The sequence below is a fragment of the Balaenoptera physalus genome (assembly GCF_965194825.1).
Source record: "Balaenoptera physalus genome assembly, chromosome: 6".
NCBI classification, from domain to species: Eukaryota; Metazoa; Chordata; class Mammalia; order Artiodactyla; family Balaenopteridae; genus Balaenoptera; species Balaenoptera physalus.
Window position 1 is genome coordinate 132,227,606 of NC_138885.1, and position 27,800 is coordinate 132,255,405.

The following is a 27,800-nucleotide window of genomic DNA, read 5'->3' on the forward strand; positions in this document are numbered from 1 at the left end:
GGGAAGTCATGTTGCCAGCCGGGCCCCACGCTGAGAACAAAATTGCCTGTGGTCCCAGGTCTCCAGGACGTGCGCACGCAGGAGGAAAGTGCCCCAGCGTGGTCACCGCCAGGCGCACCCCCGGGGCCGGGCGGGCCTCTGTGGCGCCCGGCAGGGTGGCTGTGCAGCGCCCGTCACCGTGGAGGCCGTGACCGCTCGGGGTGGCCTCGACTTCCAGAAGAGCCGTGGTATCGTGGTCCCCACCCCCTCGGTACGCTGGTTCCAAGTCGAACCATTCATGTCATTGAGCTGCTGCTGGCTGTCGGGCCCAACCCAGACCCCAGGCTGCAGGCAGGAGCCGGTGGGCGCGAGGGCCCGGCCCCTGGGCTGTGGGAGTTGGGGCTGCTGATAGGAAGGTGGGGGGCCCCGCAGAGCCCCCCTCAGGGACTAGAGCCGCCTTCTTCCCGGTGGGGGGAGAAGAAGCTGCGGGCGTGTCAGGTCCGCTCAAGGCAGCCTGAGCCAGGACGCAGCCAACAGGCCCCTGGTGGGCGCTGGAGACGTCTCTTCCTTTAACTAGCGTGTGTGTCGCTCTCATGGCTTCACCCTCCTCTCTGCAGTGCGGTGCCTTCCCAGAACGTACACACACCCGCGGTGATCGGTCACGCCTTCTACTGACGGGCAGGACTGAGCACGGAAGGCGAGGCTGCTGCGTCTCCCGTCCAGCCAGGCTGAGGGGCCCGGGACTCGGCCCTTCACAGCCAAGCCTGTCCCAGAGGGAAGCCGACCTCTCCGAGCCAGGATTCTGGATTATCAGGGACTTCTTGGGCCCCGCCTCCCCTTTTTGCCAGGAAAGTGTCCCAGTTGAGTAAATATGTTTTCTGTAACACAAGCACCCCTGCCAGTTCTATTTTCCTAGAAGGAAAAGAGAACCAGACCACTTCCAGTTTCTTCAAATACAGTTATTCCCACGAGTCTGAGTTTATTTAAAACGAAAACACAGTTCTGTTATTTCTACGGCAGTACTGAAGTGGTATTTCTAAACATAAACCCCAGCGACTCAGCATCTGAAGTTCGCTTGGGAACAAGGCCAGGAGAACATGAAGCAGTCAGCGCACAGAGACGGGAGGTTACAAATTGAACAGTTTATTTTTTCTTTAACAAACTCTTACAGCTCTCTCCCTGGAGCCCCACTCCATCCCCGAACTGGAAGGAAGGAGGGGAGCAAGCCGACAAGCAGAGACCACCCGAGGCCCCGGCCGCTCACCGCGGACACCGTGCCGTGCCTCGACCCCTGCCTGTCGTGGTAGGTGACGCCCAGCGAGGCCGCTGGCTTCTCAGAAGCCAGGCTTTTCAGTTAGTGCATTAATGTTTTATTACAGTGGAATGAAGGGGCGCACCAAGGAGCCCTGTCAGCTACGGGAAAGGGGACAGAACAGCCTCTACACAGAGGGGCGGTCAGTCAGGGAGCTTACACTTCGGCCTCGTCACTGCCCGCCAGGTGCGTCTGGAGAGTCTGGACCCCACGTGCGCGTCTCCTGAGACAGAGTTAGTGTTTGAGAGGCCGGAAGCACTCGCCAAAGTCCAACTTAAAACACGACTGCTTCAATACAAATTAGCACATAATTCGCGAGCCACCAATTTCAGACGCACACACAGAGACCAGAGTTTCTAGCGGTGGTGTTGACACTGTGTGGAAGGAGGGAGGACAGGAAGGAAGAGCAGGGCCGTTCGTTCCACTCGCGGTCAGGCTCTGTGGGAGAGCTGCGCGGGTGGAGCAACGTTCACTCGAATCCTTAAGCCGGTGGTGCGGGCCGCGACCTGGTCCCCATTTGCCATTTCCTTTCCATCCCTTACATTTAAGAGCTATTTTAATAGCATCAGTGGTAAAAAGGCTGATGAAAAACTGTGAAATCAAGAAGATAACCGTACTTAGCAAGAGAGTCGCTATGAAGCATCACTGAGGTATAAAAAAGTAAAGAATTTATTTTATCTTCTCAGGAATTCCTGCTTCCGACTGAGTTAGCTTGAGAAAGTGAATCACCCCAGTGTCCTAAGTCCCTCAGCTCAGTAACACAGACGCGACGTATTTGTCGTAAATACCACTTACATCTTTTAAATGTGGTAGCCAGCTATGCCGCATTAAGAAGACTCTTGGTTCACATTTTCTTTTTTTCCCATTTTAATCAAGGCTCCTCCGCACTGTCCCCTCAGCCCTTTCCAGGCTTGGCTGCCATGACCCTGCCTGCCCATCAGGCTCCCAGAAGGAAGAGGCCCCGGCGGGAATGTTCTGACCACAGACAGCACGGGCCGGACCCCACCTCATGCTGCCCCCTCTCCAGCGGCACCTGACCTCAGAGGATGCCCCGTCGGTCTCCTCATCCCGGAAAGGGAGGTAACGCTTCAGAACCAGTTCTAACTCAGACCAAAGGGGAAACGTGCTGTTTGGGGACCAGAAAGCAGACTCCTGTTTACGTCACAGCGTGAGCCTGGCCAGCCCATCGCTGTGAGCCGAGCTGTCAGAGCCTGGGTGGCTACAGATACCAAAGGAGTCACCTGAACAGCGTGAGAGAGAGTGGGGCGGGTGTACTTTAGAGGGCAGGTGTGCAGTGATGCGCCACGTGCCACGTCACCCACGCCTGCAGTTAATGCAGAACTAGTCGATTTCTGTATAAAGATGGTGGCGGGGCTCGAGGGTGGCACGAGGGTGTCGGCCGGTTGGCATCTGTGGCGCGGCCAGGTCCGTGCCAGCCCGGGGGGACGCGCCACGGAGCCGGGTGACAAGCGCACTCGCCTGGCCTGCGATGGAGCGCCCCCTTTGCTCGTGACAAAGCAGGGCCTTGAGTCCGTGTCCGCACCGGGCAGAAAGCAGGAAACGGGCCAGGACTTGCAGCAGGAGCATGGAGGCCCTGTGCTATCTGAAGCTCCCAACGTGGATGGAGAGAGAAGCTTCTGGTCCACGGGGGCGGGTGGGCGTCTCTGCACCAGAGGGGACGTCGCCACTCCGCACACGAAGGGCTTCCTGGCTGCGGGGACACAGAGGCCGTCACGGGGTCACATCCCAGACGCTAAGGGCCCTACCCGGTCGAGGAGTGACTCCACACCTCATTCCAACTTTCAGGGTCAAGTCAGGGCGGGCCGCAGAGACACACTTGACAGTCTGGGCAGCATTTCTGCACTGCTCCCTCAGGGCCTCCGTGTACCCCTCCCCGGGGCGCATTCCCACGCCCTCCCCACAGAGCGGTTCAGCCTCGGGCCTTTTCCCAGCTGCTGAGGGAAGGTGTCTCAGAGCAGCGCAGTCTTTCCTGCTTCACCTTCCCAATCCAAGCGTGACCTTCACAGATGCTCACGTCTGAAACGCCAGCTCCGTACATGGTTACAGGGTCACACACCTGGGGGACACCGCCTCCACCCCGGCCCTCGCTTCCCTGTCCTGCAGGCCAGGCGGAGGGCATGTCTTCTTGCTGCCGTCACAACGCCTGACACTTGGTGCCCAAGCTATGGAAGGTGGGAGGAGAGGAAGGCTGAGGTGAGCAGGGCCTGGCCCAGGCAGGCAGAGAGGAGAGGCCACCAAGCCAGAAGCAATTAGAACGGGGACAGGACACGAGACCTCAGGAGACTGGAAGTGGGGACAGATTAGGACGGCCACCCACACCCCTGGTGTGGCCTGCGGGGGGATGACTATGTGGACCACGGTGGTGGAAGCCAGGTCCAGGCATGTGGAGTTGGAAGTATCAGCATTGGTGGAAGGTTCCAGTAGATTCTGATAGGTGTACGTGGTCTGGAGGCCAGGAGAGAGCTGGGCTGTGTACAGAAGAGGAAGGAGCGAGCCCACCCAAGGTGAAGTGGCTCGGGCAGAGCAGAGGGGAAGATGGACGGGGGAGGGAGCTCCCTCCAAGGGGAGGGTCGTTTGGGCTAGCAGCCTGGCTGACTGCCTGGAGGGGACGGAGGGGGTGGAGAGAGATGGGAGGCGACAGCTGCAGCAGGGTCAGGACGCGCGAATCCTGGACACGAAAGGGCGGGTGTCTGAAGGAAGAGACCCAGGGATGGCGGAGGCCGAGTGTGGGGAGATGGGAGCCTGACTGAAGGAACAGGGCCCCGGAGGAGGGAGAACGAGACCCGGAGCTCGGGGAGGGGCCTCCTCCTCGCAGTGAGCTGCGCCCAGGTTTCTCCTGCACGGTCCCCAGGAAGCCACTCTAGGAGGTGATGGAGAGAAGGTGGGCAAGTGCAGGCAGGGAGGAGGGTTCCGCTGTTTCTTTCCACGCCTCAGTCAGGAGATTTCCAGCGAGAGCAGTGGAATCTGTCACGCAGGCGAGGACCCTCACTTACCTTTTCTTTTTCCCCAGAGCGAACTCTTTCTGTTTTTCTCTTCCAATGTCATCTCTGACTGTACTGAAATCATCATCATCTTCAACCAGGAGATTCTGCATTTCAAAATAATTAATGAGCCATGTTTTCAGACATCTTTTTAGTCTACGTTTAAGAGAGATGGGTGTAAAACAATCACCTAAATTGACAAAAGGGGATATCCAAATTTACATAAACCAGATTAGTAACTGATACGAAACATTCTAGCTCTTGATGAAAACAAAGTGAGCCTAGTGAGGCGGGGTTACCGTTTACTGCTCCCCGAGTGAGTGGGCAAGGGGCCCCGAGAGAGCCGAGGCCCAGGCACAGGCTGCCTACCGGCCTGCGACCCTGCCATCTGCGTCCCCTGCGCCTCCCCAGCTGCGCCCTGAGCTTCTGGGCTTCCTGGCATCTCCCGGGAGCCACCCCGGTGCTTTACAAGGAGCAGGCGCTCCCTCAGCCTTCCCGGGACTCACAGTCGGTCAGAGACTGTGATTCACTGTAGACCCCACTGCTCCCACAGGCTGGTCTCCGTCAGCATCCACCAGCCAAAACACTAACCCTGAGAACACGTGCCCGGGAGGAAAGTGTATCACAACACGGCAATTCTGAGGCCTGCCAGACCCCCGCGTTAGGGACCCCAGGGTTACTGGCCGTGTTCCCAAGTGCGGATCTGGGAGAGTTAATGCTGATTACGGGGGTGGTGGCCCTTCTGCGTCTGACACGTCAGCTGAAGGGCTGCAGGAGGACTTCGCTGCTTCTCCACTCTCAGGTGGGAAAAACACTGTGACAAAGATGATAATCTCTATTCCAATAAATGGTGCATGATAAATAGTATAATTTTAGTTCCAATGATATATATGATGTGCTTTATAAAACTATGAAACATCACAAAATCAGAGAAAACACAGAGACCCTGGGACAGACGCCCACGTTCTCGGGGGGCAGGAGGCGGGCGCGGCGGCCCCTGTCCACGGGCCCCCGTCACATAACCCCCTGGCCTCCTTTTCTTCAGCTCAAGATGGCACGACTTTCTAAGGTTGTTATGAGGAAAAACTGAATTAAATGTATACATGGACGGCAAATACAAAATGCTCAGTGAGAGCTACCTATTGATAGTATTAACCTTTTACCATATTTGCTTCATTTTTAGTTTTCGAGGAAGAAGCACAGTCTGTTGATGCCCCTCCCCTCACTAGAGGTAAGTGCTCCGCTGACTTCGGTGTGATTGTTCCCATTTTTGTCTTCACTACACAGGAACGTGACTCCCAGCAATCCTCAGCATTTTACCTGGTTTTATACTTTCTATAAATGATTGTTCTGTGACTTTTTCTTCTTCAACGCTAAATAATTGGATGTATGTTCACACTGACATCTGTAGCTCTGGTTTATCTGTTGTATCTGCTGTGTTCTCTACCACCATATCAATACTTCTTTTTCCCATTTTATGTATTCCCTTTCTAAGGGTAATTTTGGTTCTTTCCAATCTATGCTATTACAAATCAAAGAGCCCTTCAATGCACATTTCTGTACACCTCCCCATACACATGGGTGTTTCTAGGATTTATATCTAAAGTAGAATTACCTGGCTGCATCGTATGGGGCAGCCTTACTACGGCCAACTGCTGTCTACTTGGCCCTCTTCCTGGTGCTGCACGGGAGACCCGAGAGTCTGGCCCAGCAGCTCCCGGCTTTATTTTGCAGGTCCCTGGTTACTGGGAAGCTATCTTTTCATCTGCTTTGTGGCCATTTCGTTTTCTGGGAATTGCCAGGCGTTACCCAATAGGGGAGAGATGGGCAAAGATTATGCTTTCATAACTGATTTGTAGAAGTACTTTACGTATTCTGGATAATAATCCTTGTTGGTCATATCCTTGTAGGTATCTTTTCCTATTTGTGGCCTGTTTTCTCATTTTGTACGGTCTCCTTTGATGAAAGGAAGGTTTTACTTTTAACGTGCAGTCGTCCCTCAGTATTCACAGGGGACTGGTTCCAGGAGTTGCCACAGAAACCAAACTCCTGGGGTGCTCAAGTCCAGAGCGGGCCTCCGTATCTGAGGTTCCACACCTGTGGATTCAACCAACTGCAGATCACGTAGTACTGTATGTATTTATTGAAAACAAAATCTGCATGTAACTGGACCCACGCAGTTCAAACCCGTGTTGTTCAAGGGTCAACTGTAGTCAAATTTATTGATCCTTTCCTTTAAGAAATTCTTCTTGAACTAAGTCATAAAAAATTTTCTTTTATCTTTTCTTCTAATGGTTGAAATGCTTTTCACATTTAAGTCTTCATGCTGATTGTTATATAGGTGTGAGCAGAGGTGGATACAGATTTTATTGGGCCCGAAGCTTACACAAATTTGGCGACCCTCTTTATGAAAATGAAATAAAAATTATGACCGTAACTACGGAATAATCCATTTGTAATGTTGCCCTCAAATACCTGTCAAGTTTCCCTATATGGGTGATTCTGTTTTGAGGCTCTATTTCAATTCTTCCCCTGCCCCTAAGCTAAACGGTCACCACAGGTGTGTAATCAGTCTGAATTCTTGGTACGGCAATACGCCGATCTTGTTCTTTAAAAATATCTTAGCTCTCTGGCCCTTTGCTCTTCCACATGAATTTATTCTCTTTAATCTAATCTCCATGGTTTGTCACTGGGGTAGATGTGGGGAAAACTGATATTTTTACTGTCGTGAGGCTTCCCTTCCAAGAACATGATATGATTCTGTATCTAACTGAAGCATTAATGCCTCTCACTATTTTTGTAATACTCTCCAAAAAGGGCTTATAAGTCTTTCTGTTGGGCGTATCCCCAGGTACCCTGTAATTTTACGTACATTGATCTTACAACCTTTTGAACTCTCTTAAACAGAGATGATGCTTTGACTGTAGAAAAACTAAGAACAGTTCTGTATTTTCCTTTCAGAATTTCTTTTACCTGTCTTTCAATTTTTGTTTATTTGCTTTTCTTCGTTGGGTGGAAGTTCATATTACATTGGTCCCATTCTTTAGTACAATGTTTAGAACAGAAGTAGTGATTAAGGGAATACTTATTCCTTAATATAAAAAATTATTTAAGTCAAGAATCAAATTATTAATAAATCAATAATTTAATAAATTATTAATTCTTAAATTAAGGATTTAAATCATCCACCCTTAATACAAAAAATATTATTATATGACAACAAAGTAGGTTTGTCCAAGGAATGCAAGGATGGCTCGGTGTTGAGAACATGTTTACGTAATAACACTACATTACCAGATTGAAGAAGAAAAACGATATGGCTAATTAAACAGATGCAGAAAAAGCACAGAATAAAATTTAATATTAAAAAAAATTTAATATTAAAAATCCAGTGCTCATTCATGATTTAAAAAAAAAGAACTTAGAGTAAACTAGGAATGGAAGGAAATGTCTTAACCTAATACAGGTACCTACATAAAACCTACAGCAACACACTTAGTGATAAAACTTCAGAACATTTTCATTCAAGTCAGACGCAAAATTAAGGTTTTGGTATTGAGGTTCTACTGGCCTCATAAAATGAGTTCTCTGGGGGCTTCCCTGGTGGTGCAGTGGTTAAGAATCCACCTGCCAATGCTGGGGACACAGGTCCGATCCCTGGTCCGGGAAGATCCCACATGCCGCGGAGCAACTAAGCCCGTGCGCCACAACTACTGAGCCTGCGCTCTAGAGCCCGCGAGCCACAACTACTGAGCCCACAAGCCACAACTACTGGAGCCCGCGCGCCTAGAGCCCACGCTCTGCAACGAGAAGCCACCACAATGAGAAGCCCACGCACTGCAACGAAGAGTAGCCCCCACTTGCCACAACTAGAGAAAGCCTGCACGCAGCAACGAAGACCCAACGCAGTCAATAAATAAATAAATAAAATTTATTTATTTATTTTTTAAAAAATGAGTTGTCTGCTTTCCCTCTTTTTTCCCCCCACTTTCTGAAACAATTTATATAAAATGGGATTATCTATGCCTTGAAGATTTGATAAAACTTCTCTATAAAATTGATTCTGGTGTTTTGTCGAAGTGGTAAGTTTACTGTTAAAAACTTACCTTAATGCCAATAGTATCTCCATCTTTCAAGTGATAAGGCGCCCCTTGCAAATTATCTTGCTTTTTCTTCTTTTTCCTCTTGGTAATTTGCTGGTTCTACAGAAAAATTAAGTATCTTGAATAAAGAAAACTCAATCTCAAATTCTGACTAAATTCCCTGTCTGTGGAAAACTGCAGTTAATTATTCACTATGCCAGTGAGGCCCGATTTCCCTGAGGAAGCCCCACAACTTTACCCAGCTAGGTATTGGAAGCCACTCAAACTTTTCAGGAAGGTATTTGGCAATTTCAATTTTCTCCACAGGAAGAGAATAGAAATCGGCCACTCGGTGCCTCAGGGAGCCGGCCGTCCAGCCTCGGGCAGTGTCCCACACCAAGTCCACGGGCAAGGCATATGCCCTCTTGCCAGGGAGGCGCATCTGTGTCCTCAGCAGCACATGCTGGGGGCTGCATCAGAAAACAGTCAAATGTCAGATTTGCAACAAAATGGGAAACATGCAGTAACTACGGCAGGTGTGAACAGCAAAGGTTCTCCTCTGACTCTTGTTTTTTTTTTATAAGGAGAGATTTTCCCCTAAACCCTGAATGCTAGTGGGAAACCTTTACTTTGATTTCCTTCAATCCTGACCCAGAATGGAGGTAAGCTCCCATTCTGAGTCCACAGCAGAGTCCCTGGGGAGGCAGCAGGCAAGGCTGAAGGCGGAAGAAGAAGTTCCTCAGTGGGGCGCGGAGGGAGGAGGACTGGAGACAGAGCTGAAAGGGCTGGCAGGGCTATCCCGGTGATGAAAGGGAAGAGGGGTTTCCCGCTACGGCGACTTCCTAGGAAATGCTGATTTCAAGAACCAGAATCTGTGAAGCTGGCAGAAAACTTAGCCAGGGAGAAGAAACTGAGGGCTTAGAGTTAGGAAGAGAAGATGATGGGTGTAGTTGTTAAGAGCAAAGGAAACCTTTGCAGGAGATAAGCACAGATAAGAGGTCCTTGAAGGAAGAGAAAGAGGAGAAACATTCAGAAAGGTCGGAAAGAAATTTAGACGTATGGAGATTATTTTAGATAGGATGTGAAATAAAAACTACAGATAAGAATTGGAAGGTGGAGAGGAGAAATGAAAACTTTAAGGATGGTGAGACAATGAACGATTTTAATGCTGTATTTCTATTATACTGGTGTTTTTATCTAAAGAAAGGGTAACACAATTGGAGGAAACAGGCAACGCAGGGAGAGCGAGGGCCCAGTGAATTAGGAGATTGGACTGAAAGCGGGGGACTGTGGTCAAGAAGGAATTTTTGAGAGGGTGTAGGTGTTGTTGAGGTCAGTGAGCAGAGCTGAGGTCCCAGGGCATACAATGTGTGGTCAGTGGAGATGCAGGAGTTGCCAAGGAGGTGACAGAGTCTGGGTGAAGACCACGAGGAGCCAGGGTCCTCACTGAGGGAGGGCAAGAGCTCTGGAGGTCAGTCGAGGACAGAAGCGCGGATGGGGAAGGGGGTCTAAGTAAGTGCACAGCACGGTCTTCAAAAGGACACTTCTCACGACAAACATGACAGAGGGTCAATTTATATTATGTAATATAATATATTCTATATTATAGAAAGAGCTCACACAAATTAGACTTTTTTCTAAGACCCCATAAAAAACAGGCGAAATATATGAAACAATTCACTCACTCACAAAATACAAATGGTTTACAAGCCTTTGAACAAATGCCCTAATCTTACTAGCAATCAAAGCATTGAAGCAAATGAGACAAGATAACCATTTTTCATTTATCAATTTAGCAAACATTTAAACAATGACAACATTCAATGATGGTTCGATGGTGAGGTGAAATAAATACTTAGAAACACAGCTTGTGGAAACATAATGGTATTAACTTACCTGGAAAGGAATTTAACAAATAAGAGGTTTAAAATGTCCATACCATTTGATCCAGAAATTCCCCTCCAGGAAACTACTCCTAGTAATACAATTTGCGTTAAGAATGCATTTTTATAAAACAGTGGGATTAAATGAAGGTCACACGGTTGAAAGAGTAGAGTTGTTATACAACAGGAGGGCAACAAGAATCATCGTGTCACATCAGGTAAAAGGAATCTTAATATTTGGTGTTACTGATAAAAATGTCTTATAAAAGAATGTCCTATAATGAAAAAAAGAATAGGTAGGTTTGAACGTGGACAACGTTGGGGTGCTTCTTTATTCCATAAATAATTATTGACTATGACAAAGGCACTGTCCTAGGTGTTGGGGATGCAGCAGTGACCAAAAAACAAAGTGCTCGCTCTCACAAAACTTACACTCTAGTAGTGGGAGACAGATAGTAACTGATAATTCAATAAGTGTATGTCAGGTGATATTAGGATGAAAAAAGTAGGACAAGGGGCAGCATGTCAGGTGTTACTATCAATCGGTTTGACAACAGACTGTCTGCAGGCACTGATAAGAGCTTGGGATGAGCATCTTGCTTATATTTCAAGATCATTATGGGTTCAACATGCATTGGGACTTACTGAAAAATTCCGTTTGTATGGAAAAATGAGTTCTAAGATCTAGACACCAGACATACAAACACATTTCTAGAACACAATCTAAGTTGCCAGACTCCTTAGAAGCAGTGAAAAAAACACTTAAAAAATTTAACACCTTAATCGATAGTAAGGAAACTATCCATTGGGATCAGACAAGTGTATAATTTTGTATGTGTAGTAGGACATCTTACCCCAAGTTTTCTTCTTTCTGAAGCGGCTCTAAGCAGATCTCAGTTCTCTGTCCCAATTTATACTCCCTGATAACAAATGAAACAAAATAATATCGAATGACATATCACATAATTTTTTCAAATTTTTTTTTTTTACCGATTTCAGGTATTCTTAAGTGAAATATTATACCATTTAAGAACACTAAAAATTTAAGAGACTACCATGAACAATTATACACCAAAAAATTGGACAACGTAGAAGAAATGGATAAATTCCTAGAAACACACAACCTACCAAGAATGAATCATAAAGAAACAGAAAATCTGAACAGACCAATTATGAGTAAGAAGACTGAATTCGGGGCTTCCCTGGTGGCACAGTGGTTAAGAATCCACCTGCCAATGCAGGGGACACAGGTTCAAGCCCTGGTCCAGGAAGATCCCACATGCTGCGGAGCAACTAAGCCCGTGAGCCACAACTACTGAGCCTGTGCTCTAGAGCCTGCAAGCCACAACTACTGAGCCCATGTGCTGCAACGGCTGAAGCCCACGCACCTAGAGCCTGTGCTCTGCAACGAGAAGCCACCGCAATGAGAAGCCCGCACACTGCAACGAAGAGTAGCTCCCACTCGCCGCAGCTAGAGAAAGCCTGCGCGCAGCAACAAAGACCCAATGCAGCCAAAAATAAATAAATAAATAAATAAAATTTATTAAGGAAAAAAAAAAGATTGAATCAGTAATCAAAAACCTCCTAACAAAAAAAAGCTGAGGACCAGATGGCTTTACTGATGTATTCTACCAAAAGAAGAATTAATACCAATCCTTCCCAAACTCTTCCAAAAAAAAGAAACAGAACAGGTGGAACACTTCCAAACTCATTTTATGAGGCCAGCATTACCTTGATATCAAAACCAGACAAGGACATTATAAGAAAAGAAAATTAAAGGCCAATATCCTTGATGAACATAAATGCAAAAATCCTCAAAGAAATATTAGCAAACCAAATTCAACAGTACATTAAAAGGATCATACACCATGATCAAGTGGGATTTCTGCAAGGGATGCAAAGATGGTTGAACATTCGCAAATCAATTGGTGTGATACAACCATGTTAATAGAATGAAGGAAGAAAATCATATCATCTCAACAGATGCAGAAAAAGCATTTGACATTCTTTCACGTTAAAAATTCTCAACAAACTGGATATAGAGGGAATGTACCTCAGTGCAATAAAGGCCATATATGAAAAGCCCATGGCTAGTATCATACTCAATGGTGAAAAGCTGAAAGCTTTTCCTCTGAGATCAGGAATAAGACAAGGATGCCCACTCTTGCCACTCATATGCAACACATTTGTGGAAGTGCTAGCCAGAGCAATTAGACAAGAAAAAAAAATAAAAGGCATCCAGATTGGAAAGGATGAAAGGATGAAGTGAAGTTGTCTCCATCTGCAGATTACATGATGATATTTACAGAAAACTCTAAAGACTCCACCAAAAATCTGTTAAAACTAATAAATGAATATTCAGTAAAGCTGTGGGATACAAAATCAATATATAAAAATCAGCTGCATTTTATATACCAATAGTAAATTATCAGAAAGAGAAATTAAGAAAACAATCCCATTTCCAACAGCATCGAAAAGAATAAAAAACTTCAGACTAAATTTAACCAAGGAGGTAAAAGATCTGTATACTGAAAACTATAAGACACTGATGAAAGAAATTGAAGATTCAAATAAATGGAAAGATATTCCATCATCATGGATTGGGAGAACATTATTAAAATGTCCATACTACCCAAAACAATCTACAAATTCAGTGCAATCCTTATCAAAATTTCAGAAGCATTTTTCAATTAGAAATAGAAAACAGTTCTAAAATTGGTATAGACCCACACAAAAGACCTTGAATAGCCAAAGCAATCTTTTCTTAAGAAAGAACAAAGCTGATGGCATCATGCTCCCTCATTTCAAACTATACTATAAAGGTATAGTAATCAAAACAGTATAGTACCGGCATAAACACAGATACATACATCAATGGAACACAAAAGAGGGACTTCCCTGGTGGTCCAGTGGTTAGGACTCCTCACTTTCACTGCAGGGGGCATGGGTTTGATCCCTGGTCAGGGAACTACCATCCCACATGCCATACAGCATGGCCAAAGAAAAAAAAAAAGAACACAATAGAGAACCCAGAAATAAATGCATGCATATATGGTCAATTAATTTATGACACAGGAGCCAAGAACACACAATGGGGAAAAGAGTCTCTTCAATAAATGGTGCCGGGGGCAACTGGACAGTCTCATGCGAAAGAACGAAACTAGACCCCTATCTTACACCTTATGCAAAAATCATCTTAAAATAGATTAAAAGATTTGAACGTTAAGACCTGAAATTGTAAAACTCCTAGAAGAAGACAGAGGAGTAAGCTCCTTGACATCAGCCTTGGCAGTGGTTTTCTGGATTTGACACCAAAAGCAAAAGCAATAAAAGCAAAAATAAACCAGTGGGACTACATCAAAATAAAAAGGTTCTGCACAGCAAAAGAAACCATCAACAAAATGAAAAGGCAACCTAGGAAGCAGCGGAAAGTATCTGCAAATCTAAGCGGTTAATATTTAAAGTATATAGAGAACTCATACAACTCAATAGCAAAAAGCAAACAATCAGATTTAAAAATGGCAGAGGACGTGAACAGACTTTTTTTTTTTTTTTTAGTCCCGAATAACACTGTTTCTTTCTTTCTTTTTTTTTTTAAAAATATTTATTTTATTTATTTATTTATTTATGGCTGTGCTGGGTCTTCGTTTCTGTGCGAGGGCCCTCTCTAGTTGCGGCAGGTGGGGGCCACTCTTCATCGCGGTGCGCGGGCCTCTCACTATCGCGGCCTCTCTTGTTGCGGAGTGTAGGCTGCATACGCGCAGGCTCAGTAATTGTGGCTCACGGGCCTAGTTGCTCCGCGGCATGTGGGATCTTCCCAGACCAGGGCTTGAACCCGTGTCCCCTGCATTGGCAGGCAGACTCTCAACCACTGCGCCACCAGGGAAGCCCGAGACTTTTTTTTTTTTAAAGAAGACATACTAATGGCCAACAGGTACATGAAAAGGTACTCAACATCATTAATCATCAGGGAAATGCAAATCAAAACCACAATGAGGTATCATCTCACACCTGTTAGAATGCTTATCATCAAAAAGACAAGAGATAGCAAGTGTTTTTGAGGATGTGGAGGAAAGAGAACCCTTGTTCAGCGCTGGTGGGAATGTAAATTGGTTCAGCCGCTATGGAAAAACAGTATGGAGGTTCCTCAAAAAATTAAAAATAGAACTACCATATGATCCAGCAATCCCACTTCTGGGTACCTCACCAAAGGAAATGAAAACAGGATCTCAAAGAGATTATCTGCACTCCCATGTTCATTGCAGCATTATGCACAGTAGGCAAGATATGGAAACACCTGGTGTCTGTTAACCAATGAAGGGATGAAGATGTGGTGTATGTATGTACGTGTACACACACTCATACACACACAAGGGAGTATCATTCAGTCATAAGAAAGAAGGACATCCTGTTGTTTGAGACAACATGGATGGCCCCTGAGGGCATTATGCTAAGTGAGATAAGACAACTGCTGTATGGTATCACTTATACGTGGAATCTAAACAAGCTGAACTAATAGAAACAGGGGCTAGCATGGTGGTTTCCAGGGACCGGGACTGGCTGGAAAGGGGAGATGCTGGTCTCAGGGTGCACACTCCCAGTCATCAGCTATAATCAACATGCTGTACATGACATCCCCAGAGCGCATTCATCTTATGACACTGAATTATATATACTTGCAAGCTGCTAGTAAGAAAGTAGATCTTAAATGTTCTCACAAAAAGGAAATGGCGATTATATGATGTGATGGAGGTTGTTCGCTAATGCTATGGTGGTAATCATTCTGCAATATATGTCTGTCAAATCAATAGGTTGTACACCTTAAATTTATACAGTGTTATATGTCAATTATATCTCAATAAAGCTGGGGGGAAAAAACAATCAAAATTTTGTCCACAGTCTCTGGACCACAGTAAAAACAGATGAAACTACATTTATACTTAATATGAGAAACTGAAGTTGTCTCAGAGTTTAATTTATGATAAAAAGTATCATCCACCTGACAAATGTGGAATGACCTAGAACGGGCTGTTGAGGAGAGTTCACTGAGAACCCTACCTGAGCTGCTGATAACGGGCTCGTAAGAGCCTGCCGGGGCGCTTACTTTCCACCGTCCAGGCTCTAAGGAAGGCGGGCGATGGGATGGAGAACTCCGAGAAGGAGGGCAAGGTCATGGCCTAGAAAAGAAACAGACATCTGAAAAAGCACTCTTAAAAATAGACTGCTTTAGGAAAAAAAAATGAAGCGCTACACAGTGACATTTAAGGGAAAGAGTATCTTAAGTAATGATAATATCTACCAAAAACTCCACAGGAATATCGTTTAAATGAAATTAACCCTGAGTAATTTTTGTATTCCTCTCTACTGAAATCAGCCTGAAAGATAAGTGACTTTTCTGTTTCTAAATCTGAGCCAAAAGCTCCTTTTCAATGATTATGTTTTAGAAAATGAAACTTTAAAATTAATTTCTATATGACTATGACTCAAGAGTGGCGGCCTCTCTAATAAAAGCAAGGACTCGTCTTCAACTTCCATCTGTGCTAATATAATTCAACAAAGGTTGCTCTGCCATGGAAATAACTTCTGATTTTGAAATATTTCAGAATCTCTGGATCCAAATGCTAGGCCCAAACTGCTGTACTAATTCTGCAGGGGTGGATAACTATTTATATACTTAGGCTGTAGTATATAAAATGGCCAATATTCATCCGTTTTAAATCTAGAAACAGCAATTTTGTATCTTTTAATCTAATATAAGAAAAAAAGTCTCTTTCTACTTGTTCTTATTAGAATAAAACCATTTGTTTTTTTTGAGGAAGGTATTTCAGATATTGAAGACACACAGAAGAAGTCAATCAATGACTGATATTCACCTTACATGCACCTACACTTTTTTCCTTTAAGAGCAAGAAGGGATGTTCATTTTAATCCAACGAGAATAAGATGCTTCTTAAGCATTTTGTGTTGTATTCAGCCCAGCCTTTCCATTTGGACAGAACACCCTGCCTGTGAGTATTAATGTCCAGGAAAACAATACACTATCTAGTTTAACATCCTAACATAAAGCTGATATTCTGACCTCCTGGGCAACTGACGACACAGCTTTTACTAACAACATTTAACACATGAATCACAATGACACAAAAACAATGTAAATAAAGGAGTAAAGTGAATGCTTTACAAATGTTCCAACAAATGTTTCCCTAAAAAATCAAAACGAACATAAGCTGCAAGTCACTGAGGAGATTTCAAATGAAAGCACAGCATGCCTGTCAGAGAGGGGATAAATGAAAGCCACAGGCAACTGGTAGAAACAAACCCAGGGAGCTGTCTGAGCAATATGTGTGTGTGGCCTGTTGGGTACTCACCACTGAACATGGCATATACCACATGCCCTATCAGAACAGACTGTAATTGAGGGAAAAGGAAATAGAAGAATATATTAATATCTCACTGGAAGCAGCCAGATCACCACTAAGGTGCGCTGCAGGAGGAAGGCTGACCTGAGACTTCAGCTCCCCCAAGGTAGCATCTTCTGAGATTTCAACGTCTCCCAAGTAGCGGAGGGAAACTTCTGCATGCGCGTCACTGGGAGCATCTACAAAGGACAGAGCAAGATGTTTGACAGGAGCTTTGGACGTACTTAGTTCTTATTTCTGAAATACAGGCCACGTTTTGATACTGCAAACGGGTTTAGTACAATTCCATCCAGGCAACTCAGAATCTGAATTCCTCGAGTCAGCCCCTCAGGACTTCACGGGGAGGAAGCAGCGCCCAATAGGTGGGCAGCCAGGAAGCATGCTGTGGGCACAGCACCAGCTCTTCTCACTAGAATGGCTTTGGGGGATTTAACACTTGTGCTGTCTACCTGGAATGCGCTTTCCCACACCCTCTCCCTCCTCAAAGAGGACTCTGCTGGTTGGATACTCCTCCCTGCTCTCATCTTTGATTTGACCTGCTTCTCTCTCGTAACACTTGTCGCAACTTGTTACTCTTTTGTCTGTTTTCTTATGTGTGTGTATACATGTGTTTTTTACATATATATATATATATATATATATATATATATATATATATATAATTTTTTTTTTTTTCCCTAATCTATCTCCCCTACAGAACATGATTTTCAAGAGAGAACAGGTCATCTATCTTGTTTGTCTCTCCAGTGCCAGGAATGGTGGGTGCCACACAATAAATGTCCAATAAATGTTTATTGACTGAAAGAATTCTTGACAACAGGAAGGCCTTTCTACATTTGCTTTAAAAAGGGGAAAACAAAATGCTCTCTCATATAAAACTCTGGATATAAAAGTTGAGAACTAAATTTGAAGTCAGTAATTTGACTCATTTTTGCTTTAGTCAAATGTCTTTGCTTACTGCTGGGCACACTGCTAACACATAATAGGGAATTAATTGTAAGTAAATGAAGTTAAAAAGCTCTCTTCAGGAGCGGCTCTGCTTGTGTCTTAAGGATGCTGTAAGCCGGTACTACCTGAAAGACACTTTTAGGAAATTCTCAGAAATAAAAACATTTGCCATATGTTGTGATACAGAAGGACTACCAAAAAAATGAACTGTTTTCTTTACTTTCACGGAGAAACACACTGCTTTTTAAGTTGTAATTATTATTCTATCACAAAATCATTTTTAGAATTGTTTAACATGTCTAATATCACTCAAACAAAAAATAACTTAATGCCAATTTCATAGCTAATTCAACATGAAGTATTTTATTGCTCTTGTATAATCCTAACTTCAAAAAGTGAGGAGATCATTTATGTTAGTTTCAGTACTGAATTTTAAAAGATAAAAAGAAATATAAGTATATAATACTTCAAGGCATTAAAAAAGCTAAATAATTAAGCATGATAAAAGGAAAAAAATATAAAAACTTGGTCCTACTCAAAATATATTCTCTTTATCTACAGTTACAAAGGAGATTAACTTGTATCTTCTTATAATGAAGTGGAACCCCACTTTTTACAATGGCAATTCAAACTCCCTGCCTTTGCTCATCATGACGTGTGTGCTGAATTCTGCCTGTGGAGAAGAAACTTAGACAGAGTGAAATAATATGTTTACACCCTGTCTGTGAGTCTTCTCAGAAGTCAGCAAGTTGGGACGCCCTTGAAGGAGCTCCTGGGTGGCGGCAGCAGAAAGAACAGGAGCTGCATGGGGTCCGGACTCCAGCCCTGCGTCTCCGCCCCCTGGGGCTGCAGTGAAGTCACTGGAAGCGACTGGAGCTTCAATGTCTTAGTCTGTTTCAGTAACTGGGGCCGCTATGCCTATTGCCATGAGGCGCTTAAGAGGTGATATTATATAACAATTCCTTGAAAACATGTAATATATTGCTATAATAATAACGATAATAAAAATAACAGATGGCAAATGAAAGGTAAAGCCAAGAAAAAAGATGGTATTTTATAGAGGTTACAAACGACTGTATAAAAATAGTATGGTATTATTATTATACTATGAATTATGGAATAGATTGTGATTTTCAACCTTATATTTAAAACATACATATTTCAGTGGCCTCTCAGCAGAAGCAATCGTTTTACTTTTCTTTATGACACACTGGCTGCTGTAGTTCCGCTGCACTCTCACCTTGGATGGAATCAGCTCTCCAGACGCCGCCCTGAGAAAAGGTACAGTCTGTCTGGTCCTGATGACTCTTCCAGCGATGCAAGGGACCCCGTGGCTGGTACCACCAGATGGGCACCTTCAGGAAACCCTGAGGAATGGAGATTTCCAACTGCTGTGATGCACACAGATTAAGTCAACTTCTACTTCCACAGAAAGAAACTTTTTTTTTTTTTGGCCAGGCCAAGCATCTTGTGGGATCTTAGTTCCCTGACCAGGGACAGAACCTGTGCCCTCGGCAGTGAAAGCAAGGAGTCCTAACCACTGGACCACCAGGGAATTCCCAGAAAGAAACATCTTGATACAGAAAATGTTCCTGAATTTATTTTTCCTTAAGATGTATGTATTAACTGTCATGTATTATACTTGTTTACTGTTTTTACAATCAAAGTTTAAAATCATAAAAATCAGTCTTTAGGATGACTGGGACCAATGTTCTATATCTTCTTTTTTTAAATTTCGTTGCACTGGGTCTTAGTTGTGGCTCGCTGGCTCCTTAGTTGCGGCTCCAGGGCTCCTTAGTTGTGGCATGCAAACTCTTAGTTGCAGCATGCATGTGGGATCTAGTTCCCTGACCAGGGATCAAACCCGGGCCCCTTGCGCTGGGAGCGCGGAGTCTTATCCAATGTGCCACCAGGGAAGTCCCTGTTCTATATCTTAGTAGCTACAGTAAGTGAAAAGTATAAACAAACTAACAAAACATTTGACAGAACAAACTATATAAATGTTTTCAGGCATTGTAAGAGCACCATAGCACAATGCAACAGTTACATGCAGTTTTTATTTATAAAAGTTTCTAAAGGAACTTTATAGAGATCCAACAACCTATTGATCTAAGGTGCATTCCTGTATACCAACTACATGAAATAAACTCATCTCCTTAAACACATTCTGTAATTTCAGTTTTACTAATTTAACTGGTTCTTCCCCACCCCTTTTTTGAGTGGGTAAAGAACTTGAATAGATTTACTAAATGAAAGATCAGTTGCTATTACAGTGCTCAATTTCCAACAACAGAAGATGAGAATGTGAAAAAAAAACATGTATTTTAAATATGTATTTCAAGAAATGCATATTAAAATGAGAATATTTTTCTGTTTATCAAATTGGTGAAGATTAATAAATACTCAACTTCCATGCAGTAAATAAATAAATGTAAATCAGAGCAAAAAACTCCATTTTTTTTCACCTGTCAAAAACCAGAAAGTCTAATAATATTCTACGTTGGTGAAACTGTGAGTAAAGCTGAACTCCTGTCAGTTGGTTCCAGGAGTGTAAGCTGCTGCAAAGTTTCTGGATGGTAAGTGGGTGCTGCCAAAATTTACAGTGCCCCAGCCCTCTGACCCAGCCATTCCACGGTCAGGAGTTCCCATCTGATACACTAGCGCGTGCACGCAGAGACAGTCACTGTACGTCGTTTATGGTAGCAAAAACCATGGAACACTCTCAGGGTCCCTCTTTAGAAGTATGGTTATATTATGGTAGGCCATAACTTTTGACAAAGCAATTTCAATTCTAGGAATATCCTGTAGATACATATGGGCAAAATGGCAAATAAACGATATTTTTGGCAGTGTTATTTGTATCAACAAAAGACTGGATACAACCTAAATATTCTTTGAAAAGAGATTGGTTAAAAAATAAATCATGGTACCTCTATATACATCAAATAGAATGAGATAACTTTATGGGTACTGATATGGCATATATATGGGGGTAATGAAAAAAGGTAGGTGCAGAATAGGGTGTCAAGCTTATAATCATTTGTGTAAATAAAAATATGTATATACATATGAATGTGTACATATATGTTATGTATATACACATACATACGTGTGTGTGTGCATTAAAAAGCACGTGCCTCTGGAAGGATACAGAGGAAACTGGCTGCCTGTGGAGGGAGGACCCCAAGTGGCTGGGGGACTGGGGGGATGGGGGATACTTTTCCTGGCCCAGCTTTTTATACACTTTGAATTTTGTATCATGAATATTATCAATTCAAAAATTAACTTTAAAGAGCATGGTATAAAATACAACAGAATTCTATGAAGTCATGATAAAAAATAAGGTAGGTCTGTATGTGCTGATGTGAGATCCTCAAGATATATTAAATGAATAAAAACAAACAAAAAACAAAAGGTATAAAACAGTGCATAGAATATGACCCCCTTTATGTAAACTTTGAAAAGGATACGCACATATTTACATTCAGCATACAAACAGGCATAATTCTTTTCTTGGAAGGATACACAAGGAAAAATAAGTTTATTGTGGCTCTTTCTTTCTGGAGAGAACGATATGGGAGAAACTTCTGTTTATCATTTTATAGCCTTCTACACTGTCAGAGTTTTCTAATCATAAGCAAATGATTATCTGAATGCTGGAATTCTGGGTCATTTTCATCTTTACATGTGTCCACATTAAAAACAAAAACAAAAACAAAAACAAACTAATAAGTAATGGCTTTTCCAAGCGGTAATACACAGTGTCTATGGAACAGCAGTGGAGTGAGCCCTCTCACAGACCCACATTAGGACTGTAAACTTGGTGCGACTCTTTGGGAAAACAATTTGGCTTGTTAATTCCATCTTTAGAATTGTCTTAAGAAGGATTTATATTTATTACTATTTATAAGAACAAAAAATTTAAAATAAGCTAAAATCTGAATAACAGGGATATAGGTAAATAAAACTGTGGTAAGTCATATATTGGATATAATGATTGTTTCTGGATTTTATGGTCAGGTTAAAAAATAAAATATAAAAAGTAGGAAATAAAACTGTACATACAATTTGATTTTATAGGAAGAAAATATATAAAGATGTAAAATATGGTAGCTGTCTGATTGGTAGGATTTTGGGTAAGTACTCTATTCTCTTTATGATTGTATTTCCCCATTTTCACACAATGAGAACATATCATCCTTGCAATCATAAAATAGTAACTGTTATTTACAAAATGTCTGTTCAGGAGCAAAATCTTACCAGAGGAGGAAGTTTTCCTTCAATTAAAAGCAAAGTGTCTCCGGAACAGAGCATAAGCTCTTTCAGTGCTGCATCCTGGGAAAACAGAAAGTGAAAGTCTTTTTTGTCACTTATGACTTCTGAAAGGAACAAAGAGACCATTGTATCTTTTTTTAAAAACCCTATGCCTCTATTACCCTTTCAAGAAATAAGTAAATGAATAACAAAGCAGATATTGAAGAGATGGAAATAAGCTAAAACCATAAAAAAGTATATCATTATGTATTAAAACTGTATAATCATGAACTGTAAAAGATTAAAGAAGGGAGATGGATGAGATAAGAAATGACAGGTTAATTTACAGAAGATAAAATTTTAGTTAAGCCTAAAAGATGGGCTGGATTTGGGAAAGCCAGAGGAAACAAGAAGGAATTTCTCAAGGAAAGAAGAACACGGCGAAGTCAAGGTTAAGTCAAGAGTCAGCATGACTTGTTCTGGGGAAGAGCTAAGAGACTAGATTAATTAGAATGGGAGGTATCCGCTGGAGAGTAACGGGAAAGAAAACTGGGTTGGAAAGGTGGTCACAGGTCAAAGGGATGTGGAACAGAAAAAAAGGAGTTTTCAGTTGCTTTAAAAAGGCCACTCAAGATTTCTGCGAAGGGAGTTTTTAAAGATCAATCTAAGCTGCCACACCTGTGACATACTGAAGTGGGGAACACACGGGCTCAGGGAAGCCAGTTATAGTAGCTTAGGTAAGAGGCAAAAAAACACAAAAAACCAAAAAAACAGGGCTTGAACCAGGAGGCCGGCAGTGGGAATGGTCAAGAAGGAGTGGAATAACTGATTGAAGGCTGAGACCAAATATGACGGATGTAAGGTAAGTAGCGTAAGCCACACTTCAGGCTGAAAAAGATCAGGATGGGAAAGTCAAGCAGCAAATCTGGGAAGCGGAGCCAGTTCTGAGGGTAATGAGTTTGCTTTTAGATGAATTGTTTGATACTGATTTGGGAATTAATAAGAGGAGAAAATAAGGAAACCATTTGACTAGATATACTCTTTTGACATCCAAACTGTATGTCCTGAAGATTCTTTGAGGTTCACTTCTTACTCTAGGCAGTCAAATTCCTGGCCAGGACTCAAGAGGAGCCTCTCTGTATTATCCCCGACTGTTACACAGCAAGGACTGTTCTCCGGAAGGCCCTGCTTTAGATCAACCTCTGTTGATGTTCAATGCCAGTGTCTCACTGAACAGAAAGCAGGCGGATAAAGATGGGGGGAAAGGGGAGTGAGCACAATTGTCTAAGCTTTCTCACAGAGCTTTATTCTGGGTCTACTTCTAAGGCCATGGATTTGGACTGTAAGGTCTGATGCTGCTTGGAGCAACAATAAGATGATTAACCAACATGAAAAGATGCTCACATCACTAATTATCAGAGAAATGCAAATCAAAACTGCAGTGAGGTATCACCTCACACAAGTCAGAATGGCCATCACCAAAAAGTCTATAAATGGGGCTTCCCTGGTGGCGCAGTGGCAGAGAATCTGCCTGCCAATGCAGGGGACACGGGTTCGAGCCCTGGTCTGGGAAGATCCCACATGCCGCGGAGCGACTAAGCCCGTGAGCCACAGCTACTGAGCCTGCGTGTCTGGAGCCTGTGCTCCGCAACAAGAGAGGCCGCGATAGTGAGAGGCCCACGCACAGCGATGAAGAGTGGCCCCTGCTCGCTGCAACTAGAGAAAGCCCTCGCACAGAAACGAAGACCCAACACAGCCAAAAATAAATAAATAAATAAAAATAAGAAAAAAAAAAAAGTCTATAAGTAATAAATACTAGAGGGACTTCCCAGGTGGCACAGTGGTTAAGAATCTGCCTGCCAATGCAGGGGACACAGGTTCAATCCCTGGTCCGGGAAGATCCCACATGCCACGGAGCAACTAAGCCCGTGCGCCACAACTACTGAGCCTGCGCTCTAGAGCCCGCGAGCCACAACTACTTAGCCCGCGTGCGACAACTACTGAAGCCCACGCGCCTCAAGCCTGTGCTCCACAACAAGAGAAGCCACTGCAATGAGAAGCCTGCACACCGCAATGAAGAGCAGCCCCCGCTCACCACAACTAGAGAAAGCCCGCGCATCAATGAAGACCCAATGCAGCCAAAAATAAATAAATAAATGTATTTTAAAAAATAAAAAATAATAAATGCTGGAGAGGGTGTGGAGAAAAGGGAACCCTCTTGCGCTGTTGGTGGGAATGTAGATTGGTACAGCCACTATGGAGAACACTATGGAGGTTCCTTAAAAAACTAAAAATAGAGCTACCATATGATCCAGTCGTCCCACTCCTGGGCATATATCCGGAGAAAACGCTAATTTGAAAACATACATGCACCACAATGTTCACAGTGGCATGATTTACAACAGCCAAGACATGGAAACAACCTAAATGCCCACTGACAGATGAATAGATAAAGAAGATGTGGTACATATATACAGTGGAATATTACTCAGCCATTAAAAAAAAGAAATAATGCCATTTGCAGTAACACAGATGGACCCAGAGATTGTCACACTAAGTGAAGTAAGTCAAAGAAAGACAAATATCATATGATATGATATCACTTGCACGTGGAATCTAAAAAAATGATACAAATGAACTTATTTACAAAACAGAAATAGACTCACAGACATAGAAAACAAACTTATGGTTACCAAAGGGGAAAGGGGGGGAGGGATAAATTAGGAGTTTGGGATTAACATATACACACTACTATATATAAAATAGAGATAACCAATAAGGACCTACTGTACAGCACAGGAAACTATACTCAAAATCTTATAATAATCTATAATGGAAAAGAATCTAAAATAGAATATATATACTTAACTGAATCTCTGTGCTGTACACCTGAAACTAACACAACATCGTAAATCAACTACACTTCAATAAAAATTTTTTAAAAGAAGAAGAAGAAGAAGAAAGAAGATTAACCAGATTCCAACCATCCTGTGATAACACTGCTCCTAAGTCTACCCTAAGAGTCTGGGCTGGATTTAGAGATGCAGTTTGAATCAGAGGCTAAGTGATTGGTTGGTAAGATGAATTCTGCCATCATTAACTCTCACAGAGAAACTCTCAGATTAAAATATTCAGGTTTCAAACTTCAGAGTGTATCTTCAAATTCTTTCACTGGTTCAAATGTCTTTTGTTCTCTGTAGTTCTCTGCCTGTTAATGAAGAACTACTACTAGAGACATATTCTCTTATCAAAAGAGGACTCAATACAGATGTTAGATATGTTCCCACTTAGCTGAAACTTTCCCTCTGACTCTATGAAAAAACTTCAATAAGGAAAAAGTAGACCCACACCTGGATTTGTATATCCTAAAAAAAAAGTAAAGCTTTCTCTAGAATTTATTCACATGAGTAGGGTGGTATCCTTATGAAAATAAACACAATCACTTTACAAACGAAATGTACAGAAATAATCTTACTTCTTCACATAAGGCCTCCCCAGCTTCATAGCACCAATCCATTTTTCGTAAATGCCATGCGTCTCCTATGAAGGAATCAAAATCAGATGAAAAAGAATTCAGAACAATATGTTTTAAGAGTTTGTCAGGAATGACCCTTCTGGATAAATGAGTATCAAATGGGATATGATCTAATAAGTATTAATTTTTAAAGTAAATTATCTCTTCCAGGGCCTGAAAAAAATTAAGTCGTTGCCCCAACTTGGTTAATTTTCTCTCTATTCCACCAAGAACTGTATACTTGCAAATAAAAATAAGACTTGGTACTAGTACGCAACATCTACCTACACCTTTATTATTTACAAGTACACACGCATCCACATCACACGTTAAGCATAGACAGATGTACGTACATTAAGCACAGAATCCCTCCTAAAATCACGAAGTTGAGTTCTATTTCACTGTCTTAGACGAAAATACACGCTAGCATTGCTCAGCAACTGACAAAATGTACAGCAAACCTGTCCTATCCAATCAGCAGTGATCTAACGAAAGCGTGTCCTTGTGGCACAGTGCTTCAATGTAGTTGGTACAAATGAACACTTATGAAGGTTAATCAGTTTTTCAGCATGCTTGCTACACACGACATGGGGAGAGAATCTTTTTCGGGGAGAGGGAACTGAGCAAAAGTTGAAAATCCTGATGGTTAAAAAACAAGCAATGTTTTATAACAGTCAACTCCCCCACCCACCGAAAGAAGCTACAGACGACGGAAGAAACATAGACCTCAAATTTATCCCGCACAGGCCACAGGTTTGGAATCCCAATACTGTTCTTTGTAGACCCTCTTTTGTCATCGGTTCTAGTTTTAAATGCAGTAAGATTCATATCGATATTTAACTTAATCTAAGTTTGTTTAAAAAAAACCCCAGTAAGTTAAGAGTTAACACCATTACTTCTTAGCACAGCATGGTAGAAAGAAATCAGAGTTCTGAAATCAGAGCCACTTAGCTACTTGCTCTGTAACACTGGGTAAGTCGTTTAACCATTTTCAGCATCTGTAAAGTGGGAACGGGGGATGATCCCTGCATGGGAGGACTACTGTCGAGATGACCTGAGGCACCGTACAGAAACTCCTAGAAGTTGAGCAAGTGAATGTCCCTGCCAGATAACGGAGCCCCACGCTTCCACTCTGGTGGAGAGAATGGCAAGCACTCACTCTAATGAAAGCAGTGTGATGTCTCCTCAAGTTCGCTCCCGTGGTTCCATCTGGGTAGCCACTTCAGGATACCCTGGGTTTATTTTTTCATTCATATTACATTCCCTAATCTATACACAGAAATACTGGCATGAAACACAATGCATTGAAATTCTGAATCCGTGAGGTTAAAAAAAGAAATTCAGCAAAAGATCTAGGAAATTCCAGAGGGTCTAAATCTTAACTGTATCTCTTTTGTACCTTTGTTGTTTCCTATCTAGGGTCTCTTTCCTTAGAAGCAGGCTAACCTACAACTAGTTTTCTTTTAGCCTGCAAACAAGAACCAGGAGAATTATGTACGTATAGAAATGTAAAGCGTAACTGACAACCCCGGAGAAAAAAAAGTTTGAAAACTTCTCATTAGGCTTATAGAAAATTTATTATAAGTAAAGGACGTGGATAAACTTATGTATCCTCATGTTCTGTAACTTACCTGATAGGCCAGATTTCTCCAGCATTACCTTTAAACACTGTAAGAAAAAAAAACTATGTTCATTAGTTGTTCTATATCTGAGTTACAGTATTGCGAGAAACACCCTGGGCCTATCTGAGTCTGATTATACTTAGTAATTCTCAAATAGATAAAGATACACACGGTGCAGTGATTAAGTAAGCGCTTCTTAAGGGCTAGGTGGCGCCAGTTCAGCAGGGAAAACCAGTTTCCGGTGTTCGCAACCAGGTCTATCTAAAAGTTCATCCACTTCCAGGACTGTGGTATGATTCGTTTCTTATGAGGACTAACAGTGTATTTTTGACCAGATGTGATTAATTAGGCTGATTTCACAGAACTCTGACTCCTATAGAAGGAGATTAGCTTTTATTTATCATCTAAGAAACAACTGGTCATACGTCCACTCATGAGGGAAGAACTACGCATACTGTGAGCTCATGGCACAATTCAATAAACGAGACATGATTAACAGACGTTTAAACAAAACAAAAATAGTCAAAAAAAACTCCCAACTTCTTGAGGGGAAAAACATTCTTAAATAAATTTAGGGCAAAGGAGTATGTAAAATTTCATCTATACTATAATAGAGCAGAAGGGAGTAGTACAAAGGATGATCACTGCTGCCCTGCTTGCATTAGGAGAAAAATGGTAAACAATCCAGACATCCCTGGATTAACAGGGGAACATTTAAATAAACTATGAGAGGTCTTACAACAATTAAAAGGATAAAAGAGATTTATATTTACTGGTCTTAAAGG

At 42.7% G+C, this 27,800-nt stretch overlaps 1 protein-coding gene across 9 annotated transcripts in view; it reads right to left on the reverse strand.

Moving 5' to 3' along the window:
* Positions 1–1,101: 1,101 nt before the first annotated feature.
* The window catches only part of USP40 (ubiquitin specific peptidase 40), a 95,048-nt gene continuing 68,349 nt past the window's right edge, over positions 1,102–27,800 (reverse strand). For all 9 annotated transcript variants that reach the window (XM_082466261.1, XM_082466260.1, XM_082466259.1 and 6 more), the window contains 11 exons: positions 27,025–27,061; positions 25,355–25,419; positions 21,886–21,960; positions 18,866–18,992; positions 16,762–16,856; positions 15,317–15,435; positions 11,113–11,178; positions 8,635–8,845; positions 8,400–8,495; positions 4,306–4,400; positions 1,102–3,002 (listed from right to left, as the gene is read on the reverse strand). In XM_082466261.1, the coding sequence (XP_082322387.1) occupies positions 2,891–3,002; positions 4,306–4,400; positions 8,400–8,495; positions 8,635–8,845; positions 11,113–11,178; positions 15,317–15,435; positions 16,762–16,856; positions 18,866–18,992; positions 21,886–21,960; positions 25,355–25,419; positions 27,025–27,061 (1,098 nt within the window). In that variant the 3' untranslated portion in view covers positions 1,102–2,890. The remainder of the gene's footprint in view (positions 3,003–4,305; positions 4,401–8,399; positions 8,496–8,634; positions 8,846–11,112; positions 11,179–15,316; positions 15,436–16,761; positions 16,857–18,865; positions 18,993–21,885; positions 21,961–25,354; positions 25,420–27,024; positions 27,062–27,800) is intronic.